The 17,906-nt window shown below is 39.8% G+C and overlaps 1 protein-coding gene across 1 annotated transcript; it reads left to right on the forward strand.

Annotated features, from left to right (window-relative positions):
• Nucleotides 1-435: 435 nt before the first annotated feature.
• On the forward strand, nucleotides 436-17,418 carry stap2b (signal transducing adaptor family member 2b). The gene is made up of 14 exons (XM_053625980.1): nucleotides 436-707; nucleotides 6,960-7,031; nucleotides 7,132-7,251; nucleotides 7,934-7,990; nucleotides 9,329-9,510; nucleotides 10,207-10,338; nucleotides 10,631-10,700; nucleotides 11,853-11,955; nucleotides 13,336-13,425; nucleotides 13,543-13,596; nucleotides 13,690-13,749; nucleotides 15,179-15,229; nucleotides 15,603-15,713; nucleotides 16,531-17,418. The coding sequence occupies exons 1-14, from the start codon at nucleotides 615-617 to the stop codon at nucleotides 16,581-16,583; spliced, it is 1,248 nt and encodes a 415-aa protein (XP_053481955.1). The 5' UTR covers nucleotides 436-614; the 3' UTR covers nucleotides 16,584-17,418.
• The last annotated feature ends 488 nt before the right edge of the window (nucleotides 17,419-17,906 follow it).

Below are 17,906 nucleotides of genomic sequence, written 5' to 3' on the forward strand. Positions count from 1 at the left end.
GGTGTTTATATATACAAACACACACACACACACACACACACACACATATATATATATATATATATATATATATATATATATATATATATATATAATGTAAATTATATCTGAAAAACGTTTTTAATGACCTGAATTCACCCAAATTACATGATTGTATAAGCTCTCAAAAGTGATATATCATGCAAAAATTTGTATTGTAAAAAACAGAAGCAGGTAAGATTAAGAACTAAATTAGATCTACATTCCACACCAAGTGAGTCACCCACCGGCCTTCATATTTGCTCGGCTGTTTCGGGTGTGACCGATTTACACGCGACATAAATCATAATTAATCAATCTATTTTTTGCCTTTGGCGTTTTCTCATAACCAATCAATCGTTTCAACAGAGGGGGCGGGGTCTCGCTGCTTACTTCCTCCTGTCACGACTCACCTGAAGAAAACACCTGGACGCACTCTTATCCACACACACACACACACGTCTATCCGTCAGCGCAGGTGTATTAACATGTCATTACGAGTTGTTCAGTAGGTGTGTGTGTGTGAGAGAGAGAGAGAAAGAGAGAGAGAGAGATAAAGTTTCTTTCCTCGCGCTCTTCGGTTCCTGTACGTGCCCATGGCGGCGATGAGGCGCGCGCAGCGGACTAAATCTCAGCTGCCCCCAGTCTACTATGAGGGATTTCTGGAAAAGAGGTCGTTAAAGAATAAAGTGAGTTTCCTCTCTCATGCATTCATTCATGCACACTTATTGTGCAAATCAACTTACATTTCATTTAGTCACTGAGGTAGTTCTCTAAATGAACATACAGGACACCTGGAGGAGCCCATATGGGATATGATATATATTCATAGTCTATACTGTAAATAAATAAAAATGTGCATTGATTTGCTGGCAGCACACGTGTACAGAGTAAAAACATTTCCAGTAAAGTACTGCCATATATTTACTAGGGGTGTATGGATCCACTCCGGTCACGGTTTCCATTCAGTTCGCTTCTGAGATCGTTGTGAACGAAATTCGAAGGAAGAAAAAAAATCGCAAGAAAAGGTTCCTTTATTTGTTTCTGAATCATGGACCGTGCAAAACGACGTGCTGTTTATTTTGTCTGAACGAAACGAAATAAATCAAAAATCGCCACGTAAAACGAAATAAATGTATATATAAATAAGTACATGTAAATACATCTTATAAATAAATACATTTTGATGGAATAAACAAAGTGTCTGAAGCGGGGGGACATAACAAGTTCCGTCGCAGAAATAGAGCTCCAAAGTCGGCTAAAATGACCGCTTTTATAAATAAAAAAAGTCTACTACATTCGGCTGATGCTTTCATCTGAAGAGGTTTACAGTTGAGGCGGGATACACCTGAGCAGGTCAAGGTTATGGCTTTTGGCAGGCTTTTCCTGGCAGCGCCGGGATTTGAATTCATGACCTTCAGCGCTATAGCTTGCGCCGAATAAACCGCCGCTACCATCAAAATAACTCGTACTAAACGACTCATTTTAAACCCAAATTTTTACTAGAACGTAAACTTAAACTCACAGAGGGTTTGTGTTTACCTAAAACAGTTCAGAATAAATGAACATAAACCAGAGGTTTACAATTATAGATAATCTGAACTATTCTGTTCTATAAATATACTTATATAAATATATATTTCTAGTCCGATATTTACACACAGAGATTAAGAGAAAGGTTTTCAGCAGCACTTCTTTTTTGTTCTCTGCAGTAAGCATGTGGTATTATTTGCATAATTACACATCACTGAGGTCATTTGTAGTCATTTGTGGAACGACTTGTGCTTTTCATATTGGATACTAAACGAGCTTAAAGTACATGTGCAACATTCTAACAGGTAATTAAACCGATCAGCCAGAACATTAAAACCACTGAGCGGTGAAAGCAGAGGATTGTCTGATTATCTCATGGCACCTGGCGAGGGGGGGGGGGGGGGTATATTTATTAGTTGGTCCTCGAAGTCGATGTGTTGGAAGCAGGAAAAATGGGCAAGCGTAAGGATCTGAGCGAGACAGTGCCGAAGTGGTCTTGTCTTGTGGGGTGTTCCCAGTGTGCAGGGATTCCTTTTCTGTGTTTCCCTAACATCTCCATCGACCGAACCCTTCTCGTCACGCAACGTCTGAATCGCTTTCCGGATTCCCCGGCTTCCTCGTTTAGCTCAAATTTCTTCCTCAGAACTCGAATGACTTACCAGAAGAAGAAGAAGAAGAAAAAAATCTAGGACGACACGTCTGAACTTTATCTCCCATGCCAGCTCTCGGCTTTGCTCGTTATTTACGTTTACGTTTAGACATTTGTTACGCTGGAGAAAGGTTTCCTGTAGATTTTACAGTCAAATATTCCTTGCCTTTTATAAGCTGCGAGAAAGCTACAGCTGTAAAACGACAGAAATCCTTTTTACTGCAAGTCGCTGTATATTTACAGTTTAATGAAACTTCAATTCTGATGTAAAAGGCTGTAAAATGGTGTTATGTTCCACGAGTGTTAAGTTAATTACTATTGTAAATGCACCGTATATCTTTCAGTAACGATCATTACGATCATCACGGTCAATACGGACATAGCCAATCAATATGTTTTGTTTTAATTTCTTTAAAGTAATTTAATTTTATTTCAACTTTTCCAAGTGTTCATTTTTTTTTTTTTTTTTTTTGACAATGTTAGCCACTTTAGCATCCATCCGAACCTATAATATACTGTAAGTATCACTGTTTTACAACCTTGCAGTCATTTAGATACGTATTAGCCAACATAGGGCTGGGCGAAATATCAATATAATATCAGTATCGTGATAAATGATTACACGGTACACTTTCCTGAGATATCGTTGGTATGGTGGTGTATTTCTCTTGAATGTTTTTAATAATTACGAATGGAAATGGTACCGAATGGATGCCGTTGATTTGATGCACCATCAAAGACAGTTTAGTACAGTTTTTTTAGCTAAAGTATATATCGTAGAAACGTCCTCAAGTATCATGATATGATGTTTTTTCTCATATCGTCACCCAGCTCTAAGCCAACAGGCTTTTTTCTTTTCATGGCAGCTTGTGCACAAGTTAAAAATGCAGGTATCAGAATGAAGCTAATAACTGAGTCATATGGAACCCAGAGAGGATTTTGAAGAATTTATTATATTTCTGGTCAAGCAGACGTTTTAGTAAGTCTCTGAGCTCAATACTGGGCTGTGCAGGCGATAAAGGTCAGCGCATGATGATACCTGACTCCACTTTGTTCCCAAATGGTGCAATAAACTCTGTGGTCCTCCAGTCCACACTTTGCTGATGGTGATGTGGGCAAAATTAAATATATATATATATATATATGCATCAAGGATATAGAATCAGTTTACCTTAGATATGTTAAATGAGGCATAATTTGTTGTAACTGTAAATTAGAAACGTCCAAAGGACCATGAAAGGGGTTTTTGGAGCCTTAACACGCCTGACAGAGCTCATAATAAGGGTGATAATATTTACATGTATTTATTGGGCAGTTACTCTGGACTTTGCTCTCATTATTGTCTTCACTGGGGTGGAGCAGCGGTCAGATGATTTACGAACGCTGCTGGTGTGCCGTGATTTTCGAGTGAGCGTAAGGGTAATGTTAGCCAGCTAGTTCGCTAGTTCGTTTGTGTCAGTAGATGACAAATGACACCACTTAATGATTAGCGGTTACTCTATTACTCTATGAGCAGTCCCTCCTTGTGTTATATTTGGGCTATGATGCCCTATAAGGACCAATCACAGTTAGTTATACAGTGGATATAAAAAGTCCACTCACCCGTGTTAATACCGCAGGTTTCCGTGATGTTAAAAAAAAAAAAAATGAAACCAAGAAATCATATCAAGATCTTTCGCCAGCTTTAATGTGATATAGCAAGAATTTCTTGCAAGTCTTCAATTTCTTGTATTATTCACATGACTACGTTTACATGTGTCATGGTCTGATGAGACCACGCTAGAACGTTTCACTCATAATTCTTATCGGCTTATCATCCGAAGAACTTCGCCACGGTGAAGCATGGTGGTGGCAGCATCGTGCTTTCTGGCTGCTTCTCTTCAGCTGGGCGTGGGGCTCCAGTCAAGATAGAAGGAATCGTGCATGGCTCCAAATACTAATCCATTTTGGCACAAAACCTGCAGGCCTCCTCTGTTAAACAGCTAAAGAACAAGCACAACATTGAAGTCAACAAAGGAACGGCTTTAGAAGAAGATGGACGTTTTGGAACGGCCCAGTCAGAGCCCAGATCTATATTCTAAAAAAAAACAAAACAACAACCCAAAAAACTGTGGAATGATATGAAGAGGGCTGTGCACTTGTAATTTGATAGATCTGGAGCATACTCTGTGGTAGACTCTTACCCAAAAACCTGGGTTCTGTATTACAAGCAAAAAGTGCTTTAACGAAGTATTAATTAAGGGGTGTGCATACTTACGCAACCAGGCAAAAGTGTCCGGGATTTTTAAAAAAAAACAAAAAAACTTTTTTGCACACTTCAGGGCCTCCGTAGTTTTTCTTTCTTTTTTTTCTATATTTTTTAAACTTGAATTCTGAGGGAAAATATCTGACATGATTTTTATTTTATTTTTTTACCTCACAAAAACCTGCAATTTTAACAGGGGTGTGTAAACTTTTTATTTTTTTATTTTTTATATATCCGCTGTACCTGTTGTCTGTGCTAAATTTAGCCTCGAGGTTCCTCCTGTATGTTACAAAGCAGCACAGAATAAACAAGCGACACACGCCTTTATGATATTTCTTTTGTTCAGGCTTACCGTTTAACTGAGAGACTCGTCTAAGTTCCCCTTAACTAAGTGACAGCGTACCTCTGACACAATCTAGTGCCATATAGTGTCACCAGACATCCATGAGAACTGGTTTAACCACCAAACGCCCCACACAGACACACACCATACACACACACCGCACCCTTTACCCAAACACTCACACTAACACACACACAAATCTGCTTGTTTGATGTGTTTAGATAAAACTAGGACGTCAGACAGTGGAATGTGTTTGTGTATTTAACGGGTAGATGAAAATGAGCTTTCCTGTATGAACTTTTGTCTTTCAGTAATTCAGGTTACTAAATTGTTTATCGTTGCGGTTCCCAGCTTAGCGGGGAACGTTCTATAGCTTTGGTTTATAGCCAGTACAGCAGATACAGTAGGCTCTTATGGCATTCGCACGATTGGCCTAATGGAAACAGTGTTCGCTTAATACTCTGTGCTGTTGACCAGATGGCTGCGGGTTTGAATCCCAGTCGTACCCAAGACCTTCCTCTGGGCCACTGAGAAGGTTTTCACCCGTAGCTCATCACCAGGTTGGCAGGTCTGTAGGGTCCCCCCCCAACAGAATTGAAATGAAAGCTTGCACTATTAATGTGGAAAAAGATTTCTTTAACAAACATATTGAGACATTTTCCCCATGAGGCCCACTTCATGTGTTATGGCAGGGGTGTCCAGTCTTGTATCCGGAAAGTTCCGATGTGGGTGCAGGTTTTCATTCCAACCAAGCAGGGGGCACACCTGATTCCAAATGTTTAATCAGTTGATCTTGGCTTTCAATAGATTCAGGTATGGCTTTGTCTTGGTTGGAATGAAAACCTGCACCCACACCGGCCCTTTCCGGATAAGACTGCCCACCCCTGTGTTATGGGGTTAGGGTTGGGGCTTCCAGATAGAGTCAGTTCATATCAGAAAGTTCAAGACACCTGTGCAAATGTCAATGGGCTCAATTGAGGCAGTAGTGGCTTAGTGGTTAAGGCTCTGGGTTACTGATCAGAAGGTCGGGGGTTCAAGCTCCCACTGTTGGGCCCTTGAGTAAGGCCCTTAACCCTCTCTGCTCCAGGGGGCGCCGTATCATGGCCGACCCTGCGCTCGGACCCCAACTTCCTGACATGCTGTGTATGTATGTGAAGAAAAGAATTTCACTGTGACCAATAAGGACTCATTATCATTATTATCTGCTGGCACCTCAGCCTTAACCGGTTCTTCAGTTTGTCGCTGTGCAGAAACACTCGAAGGTTCTCTTTCAGCGAGGGCTCTGAGTGAAAAAACAACAACAACAACAACACGGAAGCTAAGAATTCTTAACTAGTCAAATACTTCCTACACCGACTGCACGACCGTCCAAGGTCGAATATCAGCAAAATTGACTACTTTAATGAAATAAATGTCCAGTTGTCCAGAACTGATAAAAACGTATTGTATGACGTCGCTTTTTAAAGGTTAACAATGCGTTTGGCATGAAACCTCCGAGCCACAGGTTTGTTGTTTATTGCCAGGACTGATGCAGGGGCAGGATTCCTCAGATTTTCGAAACGAGTCCAGAAAGAAAGCGTGTCAGTGATTTGCAGAATATTTCCGTTCCGCGATACAATACACCGCCGAGTGATTCCGTAAGAATCCAAACAAACAATCGCAACCAACTCGATCGAGGTTCAGCTTTTGGCAGGAAGGAATAGGAAACCTTTGCCTTCGTTCCTCTCATTCCTCAAACCTGTTCGGCCGTTTCGGCCGCTAATCATTCTTTACTTCTGAGCGGCCGAATATGACAGTATAACCTTATGACAGGAAAAATGCAGCAACAGTAGAACGGAGAAAAAAAAAGCTTCCAGTCTTTGTAGGCTGTATAAGAATTGTTTTTTTTTTCCCCTCTGCATTTCTCACAAATCACTCGATGCAGGATGGACACGTGGGATTATTAGGGTTAATCAGACATTGAAAGGCCATGAGTATATGCCAGATGTTTAAACACAGGAAGACAAAAGCATCGAAGGGTCCATCATTAAACAAAATACATAAAAACATATTGCTTGTGCTAAATATTAAACATTATATACATATACACACATACACTCCATGTGTTAAGATGGACATAGACATGTTGCGACGTACGAAACACAGCAACGTTTTTGTGTTGTTCTTCTTAGACTGGTCGCAGGTTCTGGGCTGAACTGTGTGGGGACTCGCTGTTCTTCTACAACCACAGCAAGGACAATAACGTAAGTTCACTTTCATTTCTTTTTTTACATTGTGTTCTTAAGGATTTTATGCGGTCTAACAGGTTTTTATTCACATTTATTTGTCTGTGCGTGCGAGCAGTATGTGGAAAAGCAGGATCTGTCCACCTTCATCTCTCTGACGGACGACCCCAGTCTCGATCGGAAACTCGACAACGCGAGACTCCACCTGCGCTTAGAAGACGACGACATCTACCTCACTGTGAGAGTTCCAGCTTTGATACGCAGTCGCTAATCACGCATTTATTTCTTTAGCTAACATTCTCTGCCTCACAGATTATTATTATTATTATTATTATTATGAAGTCGTTTACACTGTTCTAATTATTACAGTCCAAAAATATCACAATCCAAAAATATATCGATTCCAATCCGATCCACTCATGTATGATCTTTATGCAGAGTCAGATCGAATCGTTAGGATCAGAAACTCATCAGTACCTGGCAGAGAACAGCAGCAATCAGGGCGCCTCGACTACACCTTTTAAACGATTTACAGTTAAAGACAAAATCCCGAAATCACAATTTTTACCTCCTTAATGTGTTCCACGAGTCGTATTGTGCTTGATTCATCGATATCAATCGCAGAAAAGATCAAAATTCCCTCCAGAACCGTTAAATAAAGATGTTGTGAACGAGCTGTTGCTATAGAAACGACAACGTGTTAGAACGAAACACCTTTTTGACCAATCAGAATGCGGAATCCAGCATCGATGCGGTATGAATGGAGACAACACTAGTGTATTTGTTATTTTTCACAATCCAATAATAATACACGGAATAAGGATTTATTCACGGCTGCTCATTTTCCATATCATTCCAACCTTAAGGATTAATCTTCAGTCATTCATTTCAGTGTTTCTTTGTTAATCTTAACGTTTTAGGCTCCAAGTCTAGAAGCCCGTGAGCTGTGGAAAGGCTTCATCCTCTCCATTGTTAAGGTCAGTAAGGCTTTCCGTAGGCAGTCACATGTTTTGGGGTTACAGTGTCCTTTTTTTCTGCTCTTCTACTGTTGATGATGATGATGATGATAGGCCAGCACAGATTCAGACTCCTCCTCTTATTCCCCAGAATGCCAAGACTCGATTCAATTCAATTTTATTTGCATAGCGCTTTCAACAATGGACATTGTCACGAAGCAGCTTTACAGAAAGATTTAGACTCCTTATTGCTAGCACAGGTTTATTCTCCTCATCTTATTGGCTGATAGATATGCCTGCATAAGTTCAGACTCCTCATCTTATTAGCCAGTGAGCCAAAGTGACCTCAGACTCTTCCTTTCTTCTTCCATGTCACGGATAGCTTGAGGTTCCTTTTCCTATTGGCCAACATGCCATCATGTGTTCAGACTCTTCATATCGGCTATTATTGGCTGATATCCCAGATCCTCTTCCCCATATCCAGGCTCCTGGCCTTATTGGCTGACTTGCCATGGTTTAGCTATTACCGACATCTCCTGTCTCTTCTACTGTCTCTTCTTCTTGCTGTTGGATAAATAAACTTTGAGCTAAAGAGTATCCATGTCCAAAGTGTCTGTAGTGAACGAATTGGTGTGTGAATGTGTATGTAATCGTCCCCCGCCTTGTGCCCCATGCCTCCTGGGATAAGCTCCAGGTTCCCCGCGACCCTGTAGGATAAGCGGTGTAGAAAATGGATGGATGGATGGATGGATGGATAAAGCGTACTCGTATGAAGCCTTAGTAAAATAATCAGAATGTTTCTCAGAATTATGACTTATTATTCACGACAGTACTTGTAACTTGGTATTGAACAGATAACCACCACACAAACCACCACAAAAATGCTTTCATTCAACACAATGTCAACACAAAGTACATAACAAATTTGATTATTCCTTTCCCTGAATGAATTCCAAACTGCATGCTTCTCCAGCGGAGTGTGTTACACCACATCTCGACACGACCTTATTTAATTTACAAGCACAAAATTCCGTGTCTTTTCCTTTTGACTGTAACTTACACTCCCCTGTGTTGCATTGTCCTCATTCTTGTTTTCAAGTGAGTGCCAGATTATTGTAAGCATGTGGTTTTGTTTTGGTCGTTTCATTGTTTTTAAAATGCCTTTAATCGTTGTGATCTTTTTAGCTATCGCGTTACGTCAAGTTTCTATCTCGTTACTATTACGTTCTTTTCGAAATACCCCGTTGAAAATGGCTCAGACTTAACGATTAAGAAAAGATGTACGATATGTCTTTGCAGCGAAAGACAGAAACAGCAGGGTTTACACGAGGGTTAACTGCAGATGTTTGTGTCTCACAGCTGGAAGTGCCCACCACCCTCAACCTGCTGCCTGGTCAGATTCACATGCTGAGAGAAGCTGTGGAGAAAGAGATCGAGAGACTCAAAGACATCACTGAAAAAACTGCATCTGCGCGACCTTCTATAACAGTAGCTTCCCCAGACCTTGACAATTACCTGTCCGTACTGTCCGAAATGCCAGCGTAAGTTCAGACTCCTCCTTTCACTGATTAATACAGGGGTTCCCAAACTTTTCCAGGGCAAGGCCCCCCAAATGGCATTAAACATTTGACCGAGGCCACCCTTTTGCAAGATGTCTTTAAAACACATTAAAAATACAGACTTCTGAATATATCCCCCTTTTTTTTATTAATAATTACATCATTACATTACATTAGGAATTGATTGTGTGTGTGCGGTTGTCTGAAAGTCAGAAAGAGAAAATCATGTATTTATTTATTTTTCATACCAAATTGTTGACCCCGGGCGCCCCCTGGAGGCCCCCAAGGGGGCCGCGGCCCCCACTTTGAAAACCACTGGATTAATACACCAGTGTAGTCTCAGACTCCTCATCTGATTGGACGATATGCCAGTGTAAATTCAGATGCAAGTTCAGACTCCTGCCTTTATAGCCCAAGCAACTAAATGCTGATGTTCAGACTCTTGATGTTCTTGGCTGATTGAAGTACAGACTCCTGGTCTTCAATAAATGACTCTTTTTTTTTTCTTTTACATATATAAGTTTCCTTGCACCTGTTGGCTAATATTCCAGCGATACGCGCGTTTTATGCCAAATAATCTGTGTTTCAGTGAGAAGTAGACGTGGTTTTTGTTTGCTCTTAGCCTACAGTGTTGAGTGTTGTGAACCGTATCGATCAAACCCGTGTGTTGCTCTGCAGGTGCTTTCACAGGGTGGTCCGGGAGGATGCCGAGATCCTTTTGGAAAAGTACAAAGGAAAAGGAAACTTGCTGCTCAGACCCAGCCGAGACGGAAACTCTTTTGCTGTTACTACTCGGCAGGACTTCAACGGGTAACACACACACACACACACACACACATATATGCACGCACAAAGGCACGTTCATGTATTTTTACACCTACTTTTATAATAAAATCATACATAAAAGGACCGTGACAGGTATCAGGTCCGATATAAACCGGTTTGAGATGTAATGGGTGTTACGTAAACACTCTGTGGATGTGTTTGCGTTCCCTTTGGCTATGTGTCATAGTTGTTAATATTATACCTTGTGATGAGTGACTCTGAAATGAATGAAACGTTAAAATGACACGTCTCTCTTTCCTTTTCCCTCCGTGAACAGGCCCGTTGTCCGACATTACCGGGTGACACGGATCCCTGATGGAGGATTTGCCCTTGCTCTTGACAATCCAGTGAGTACAACACTGTTAGAAAGAACAGCGCAGAACATTCTCTTTCAGTCCAATGACTATAGAAATCTTTTTTAAAAATCATAGAGTGCTCTTGATGCTCGTTTTGACCTGAGCATAACAAGATTTCCTTTTATTTATTTATTTTTTTCAGTGTCAGTGTATTGTACAATGCTTTCATATTCAACACAGCGGTATTTGTTTTGGCCAGGGCATTTACTGTGCACGGTACTTTCCAGTACAAGGAAGTAAAGAGCTTGAGCGTCTCTGGGAACGCTATCATAAAGTTGATTAATGATCAGTCAAAAATTTACATAACACACATTAATGTGTGTGTGTGTTTGTGTGTGTTTTGTATATGAGTAATTGCTGGGTTACCATTTTATAAAGCTGTGTTAGTTTCAAATGTATTCTAACCCATGCAAACCGAGATGAAGCGCCAGTCGGCTTTTTTGATTGCCTGAAGTATTGTTAAGATTTGGTTGCAGCAGATGAGTGAACTTTATTGTTGTTGCGCAATACGGGTTTGCATAGTTACAAAGTTTGTGGTCGAGCATGAACGTAAGATAGAGATCCAAGAGCTCGGTATAAAATACAGTGGATGTGGCAAATTTAAATACAATAATCAACTGAGGCACAGACCCAGTGCGCCGTTTAATGCTCGACTCTGATTGGTCAGAGGTTTGCGAAGGAATTTTCTTTAACAGCAGCTCGTTAATCACAGGTTTACTAATACGTTAGCGTTTCTATAGTAAGCGTGTATACAGTACGAAGGACGAGCCTCGTAAACAAGTGAAAAGTGTTTCTTTATATTAGTTGACTGGGTGCTAACCTATCGCAGGGCACAATCTCACACACACATTCACACGCTACGGACAATTCGGACACGCCAATCAGACTACAGCGCATGTCTTTGGACCGGGGAGGAAACCGGAGTACCCGGAGGAAACCCCCGAAGCATGGGGAGAACACGCAAGCTCCGCGCACACAGGGCGGAGGCGGGAATCGAACCCCCAACCCCCGGAGGTGTGAGGCGAACGTGCCGACCACTAAGCCACCGTGCGCCCCGTTGGGTTTTATTCCTTACATATATAACTAGCATTGTGTAGGCTTTAACTTGCAGGACTGATCCGACACTGCACTCGTTTGTTCCAGGTTCATTGCACCTCACTCCATGATGTGATAGACTATCTGATGGAGAAGACTGGAGGAGCGTTCAAGCCCTTGATTCTGGAGCACACGTACGAAGAAAGCATCGGTAAGAAGCTCACGTGAAAATGATAGTGACGAGAAGCACCGTAAGCGTCTGATTTGAATGAATGACGAAACGGCAACAGGGTCGAGACCAAGCTGACACTTTAACGTCCGCAGAAAGTTTTCTGAACGTCGTGGTTCCCGGGACGTCTAGAATTTTAGTTTCGTTTAAAAAATCTTTCTGCGATGTTGTTGTTGTTGTTGTTGTTGTTGTTGTTGTAGGAACGCCCACACAAGCGTTTTCCATGTTAGATTTTGTTTATAATCTTATATAAGTTCTTAGAACTACTCTGCAAAATAGTTACACAAACCCAATCTAATCTGATTTGAATCTTGTGCTTGTGACTGATAAAGAACGCTTTAATCACAACTTTCTGCCTGCGTAGACTCACGTAGACGCACGACTTGTCTCTTGATAAGGAAGCATTGCCTCTGCAGTGTTTGGGAAGGTCGGTGCGCGTTTACTGTAAGAAAACACACCCATACCTGTATCAGCTCGCCCTTTTTGCAGCCTGTATAAAATATTTCATAATCTGACAGGTCAGATTCTGACCTCTGTGACATAGGTTTATGGCACCAGGAGAGATGTAAACGCACATAAACCTTGTGTTCAGCCCATCTCTTTCCTAGAACTGCGTTTAGGAGATCAGTGTGACTGATATGTCTGTGTGTGTGTGTGTGTGTGGGTGTGTGTGTGCGTGCGTGTGTGTGTGCGAATCTGATCGCGTGCTCAGTGAAGCATTTATCGATTCACTTGAAATCTGGGAATCAGAAAGGAACCGGATTGCACGCATCTGATCTGATCTGATCTGATCTGATCTGATACTTCTTATCGATATCAGACGTACATTTGTTTTGTTTACGAACAGACTTGCACTCAGGTCTCCATCAGTGATGAAGATAAGTTCAACAAAACAGGCTTCACGTGAGAACTTTCATGAACTTCCTGGTTACACGGCTGCACTATCGGACCATGTTACTACACGGTTATAGACGGGAATTATTAATGATCACTCTCTCTATTGTCACGCACGGGTTCCCTTTCGAGTCTGGTTCCTCTTACGGTTTCTTCCTCATATCGTCTCAGGGAGACGAAGATGAATCATAATAGTTCGGAGTATACAAGCTAACCTGGCCAATGGTTCTGTTATTCAATATAATTGTTAGCCAAATATTAGCAAGCTTGCTATACTGCTGTACTCAATAATAATAGTTTTTGGCCTAGCGTTAATGGTTTCTCCACACTGTACCTGTTTCTCAATCTCCATATAGAGATCTTCTCCTGCTTTAATGTGTGTGTGTGTGTGTTTGTGCGTGTTGTGAGCATGCCCAGTAATGCCTCGACTTCTCTTGTAATCCACAACGTGTCATTTTTTTCTTTCAGAGTATGTAACGGACGATAAGGAGAACGGAGAGAAGAGTGTGCGCTTGGCATCCAGCAGCCCTTTGCCCCCTAAACTACCCCCCAAACCAGGTACTACACATGTTTTTATAACACACACACACACACTCTACATATGTATACATATACAAAAAAAACACAAATATAGGCATTAACATTATGATATTAACAATGACATTAACCCTCTAGCTCCAAAGAAGAAAAATTCTGGTCCAGACAATAGCATCTACCAAAACCCCTCTGGTCAGTCCCTGAGTCATTTCTTTGTTTCCCCTCTCATCTCATTGCGCCGCGTGTGTAAAGTGTGTGTAAAGTGTGTGTGTGTGTATATTTCAGATGAGGATGAGCACAACGTTGATTCAGTTCCTCCGCTCACCTTGCCTCGGACCGCCCCAGGTAAAGAACGCGCTTTAAAGAATCTTTAAGCTCAAATGAAGAACTTGCGATTTTAGCACGACACTGCTAGCGCTCGTAAACAAACAGCTGTAAGAAGGTCGTAAATACGATAAATATGACAGATAAAAAAAAACAAAACATAAATATGAACAATAATATTTGAAGAATATTTGGAGAACTGAAATTAGACAGCATGATATCTAGGACTTACTGTAGTAGCATACTCAGCTACTGTTTCCCACAATATAATAATTAGCTTAATGTTAGCTGTTTTGCTGTGTAAAGTAATAGCCAAATTTGCTAGCAAGATATGTAATATTAGGTTAGCTATTGTATTGGGTAATAAAACTAGTAGCCAGTTTCTCTAGCAAGCTTACTTATTGCTTTACACAGTATAGTAATAAGCTTAAAGTTAGCCAAGTTTGCTAGCAAACCTGGCAACTAGCTTTATTAATAGCCTAATATTAGCTATCCTGCTAGTGAACAGGGCTCATACTTTACACAGTTTGCTTGTTTTCAGCAAAAATGTTAGCTAGCTTGACTACTGGATTACACAAGTACAACTGTCTAGTAAGTGTAATGTTTGCTAGCTAGTTTGCTAGTGACATTGACTGCTAGTTTACACAATACAGTAGTCTAGGTAATGTTAGCTAGTTTGCTAGTGAGCCTGGTTACTACAGTATAATAATATTAACCTAATGTTAGCTAATTCGTGAGTGAATCTGGTTAATATATATATAATTGGACTTTGTTTCGCTGAAAGTAGGCAAAAGGTCGAGAGGCAGGAATTTGGCCAATAGTTGCCTGCAAGCCTTTTATAATCGACCAATCGGTGTGCGGGAAGGCGGGAATTACAGAGAGGGGTTAAAGCGATGCAAACATGCGCACACATGATGCAGTATTAGACCATAAGCACATCATAATCATAACTAAAGCCGAATCTAGGACATTTTCTCAAATTTAGATGCTTTTTTTAAGGACCGAAAAAGAGGACACGTCCGGGAAAAAGAGGACATGTGGTCACCCTAAGCTACAGGCTTACTCCCTACAACAGTTACTTGATAACTCGCTAGAAATCTTAGCTACTGCTTTAAAACCCCAGAAGCTTGGGTTGCAAAATTCTATCCGAAGCTCCAACTTTGTAATTATGACTTACAAGAACGATCTTGTGCAAGTTTTAGATTGAGGACTTGTATTTTCAGTCATTTCAATAGCACAAGAAAATAGCATCGGCTTGGTTTTCTGGCAAACTAGCTAACTAGGTTAACGATTGTGCTGATATGTGGTCATAAGGTCCCATTTAGCTTGAATTTAGCTTGTTGTTTACTCCGGTCACTCTCTAAGACTTTAAGGTCGAGACAAATTCTGAGGGAAAAGGTGGGAGAAAGTGTTTTATATGATAATGAGAAACATTGTTGTGTGTTTACAGTGAAACCTTTGGTGCATCAGATGTCTCTTCCTGAACTGCAGATAGGTCCGGGTAGGTGACCTGACTTTTGCTTCTTATTTATTTTCATTGCATTATATTGTAGATATAAAGATTAATATCAGCAATAATGATGATAACAGGGAATAAAACGCTGTGTGTTTAAATATGATATAAGTGTAGAGTTCAGGAGAAGAACTTACCCATAAGGCATTGTGATCTTACAGTATTCATGCTGCAAGCTAGTTAGCAGTAGACCAACGAATCACTTCAGCTACATTGTGCTTATTGTATTGTCACTAGCTAATTAGAATGCTCGTTAGGAAAATAGACCATACAAGTGGAACAGTTACTGTTTGTTCCTGACTGAAATACAAATCTGCTCCAGAAAGAAAAAAAAATCACGTTGATGAAATCTTTGTTCCAGGCGGGGCTTTGCTTCCACCAATTGCACGCACACGCAGCGTCTCTGTGACCACCGAAACAAAGCCAAGAAGGCCGGTAACATCACTGCCTGTCACAGACAGCATTTCTCATAGTAAGAGTCAACTCCTTCATATCCATGACTTTCAGAACTATTAAAGTTCAGGATTTCATATTTAAGGCCCTCTGCTGTCTGTGAAGGGAATTGCAATTACAGAACATTGACAAGCTTTTCCTCCTTTCATCTCATTGGACCCTGAATCCCCCGTTTGTTGAAAAAAAAAAAAGAAAAAAAAAGAAAAAGATTCCAGCTGGGGGCGGAGTTCATTTCAGGGCCAGAAAAATGTCAACAGAAACCTGTAATGTGATCCACTGAATCCTGTGATTCTTTTAATCCTATTTTAGACGTTCAAGGAAAGGGAAGACAACTAGACTAGAAATTATTTAATTTTTTTTATTATTAAAATTAAAATGAAATGATCATATAAACCAGATTTCCACTTATGGTAATTTATTAATTATCAGATGTGAAGCATTTGATTTGTTTTAATAATTTGGAATTATTATGGAGCTGAGTATTACTGCATTGTTGATTTTAAAAAAAAGAAGAAAAAAAGTAATTGATCACATTATTCATCTTACTTCGCATTAATCACTACATGAATATTCATGATTTTATTATTGTCATTGTTTTTAAAGACAAATTTTAGTTTTTAGTTCATTAAATAAAGTACCTGTAGTAAGACAAGTTATTACATATTATGTGCTATTATATTTTTGGTTTTTGCACAATATCACGTTAAGAAATGACCTGTCTATGATGTAAATCATCAAAATATTTACAGACTTTATTTATTAAAAACTGAGCAGAAAATGTCAAATGTTTTGTACATTGAAATGTTAGTAATCGTCTGGTTTTTGCTTCTACGCAGGTTTTAATGAAGAGCTGAAGAAAAAACTGCAATCGATAGCTGTTTCAGAGTAACCTCTGACCCCTGGCCAACCAGCTTGTCGAAAATAAATATATATAAATGAAGGATTTTTTTTATTTTATTTTTTTTGTAAATGAAGGAGACATTGAAGGATGAAAATTTGCAAAATTGAGCAATTTTTTCTTCAGTGTAAAATATACCATCGATTCGCAGCCAAGAATGTACGTTTGGAATAGACTACAGAGTGCTCTGTGTGTGTGTGTGTGTGTGTGTGTGTTGTCCAGTTGGCTGGATGCTCATGAAGCATAATGAAGATTAACAGCTTATTGATCCTGTGCTTTAGTTTATACCATGCCTCCTCCTCAGTGTAAATCAGGAAGTAACAGGAAGTAAAAGCATATCTTTGCCACATTACCGTCTGCATCTGACATACAGTTTGTTCAGACAGTAAATCAATGTATAGCATTTTTGCTAATTCGAAATCTAATCTTCTGTATAGCATTATTGCTAATTTTTTTTTGTCTTCTTTATAAACCTAGTTCCTTTTTTAACAGTATTCTAATTTAGAGTAAATAATGCAGCATTTCTTTTCCTACTTAACCGTGATCATCATTTACAGTGACTAATCATTTGGTTGTGTTTGTAATAAACGGCGTACGTTAAGCACAATACAGCATAACAGCATTCTTTAAAATGGAAGGAATTTCTATCTTTGTTCTCATACTGATGTCTGTGAAAAGCACAATAAATGTGAATAAAGAAATCAATCAATCAATCAATCAATCAAACGATTTAGTTGTTGGAATTTTCTTCTATTAGCCTTTTCTAAAGAATACAGCAAAGCCCTGACTGTATTCTTTAATCTGATTGGTCAGAAAGTGTTGATTAATGTTCTAGAACAGCATGTAATAACATGTAATCATTGATATGTTAAGAAGATTATCTTTATTGAACATTTATGGAAGGAGTCTCCAGTGCCAGGGCTGGCTATGTAACAGCCAGAGGTAACTAATGCTGCAACTAAGTTTTCTGACAATATGGTAGCTTGCTGCTGCCAAACTATCATATTCATTATACTACAACCCCAGTTCCGGAAAAGTTTGGAAAATGCTAATAAAAACAAAAAGGAGTGATTTTGTAAATGTACTTTGACTTGTATTTAAACAAAAAAATGTATAAAGACGAGGTATTTGATGTTTTATCTAATCAACTGCATAGTTTTTTTGAAGATGAAAGTTTATTTTGAAATTGATGCATGCAACACTTACTATAAAAGTTGGGACAGGGGTGATTTAATAGCTAATACCGATGTGACAAGTTGAAATAAAAAGGTGATGTGAAACAGGTGAGGCAATCGTCTAATCATAGTATATAAG

Source organism: Ictalurus furcatus, chromosome 5, assembly GCF_023375685.1.
Source record: "Ictalurus furcatus strain D&B chromosome 5, Billie_1.0, whole genome shotgun sequence".
In the NCBI taxonomy this organism is placed as follows: domain Eukaryota; kingdom Metazoa; phylum Chordata; class Actinopteri; order Siluriformes; family Ictaluridae; genus Ictalurus; species Ictalurus furcatus.

Excerpts from the sequence above, each read along its gene's own strand:
- stap2b (XM_053625980.1), top strand. The coding sequence starts at position 615 with ATGGCGGCGATGAGGCGCGCGCAGCGGACTAAATCTCAGCTGCCCCCA. Across the intron at positions 708-6,959 it reads AGAGGTCGTTAAAGAATAAA|ACTGGTCGCAGGTTCTGGGC; the intron begins GTGAGTTTCCTC and ends TGTTCTTCTTAG. Across the intron at positions 13,597-13,689 it reads CATCTACCAAAACCCCTCTG|ATGAGGATGAGCACAACGTT; the intron begins GTCAGTCCCTGA and ends TGTATATTTCAG.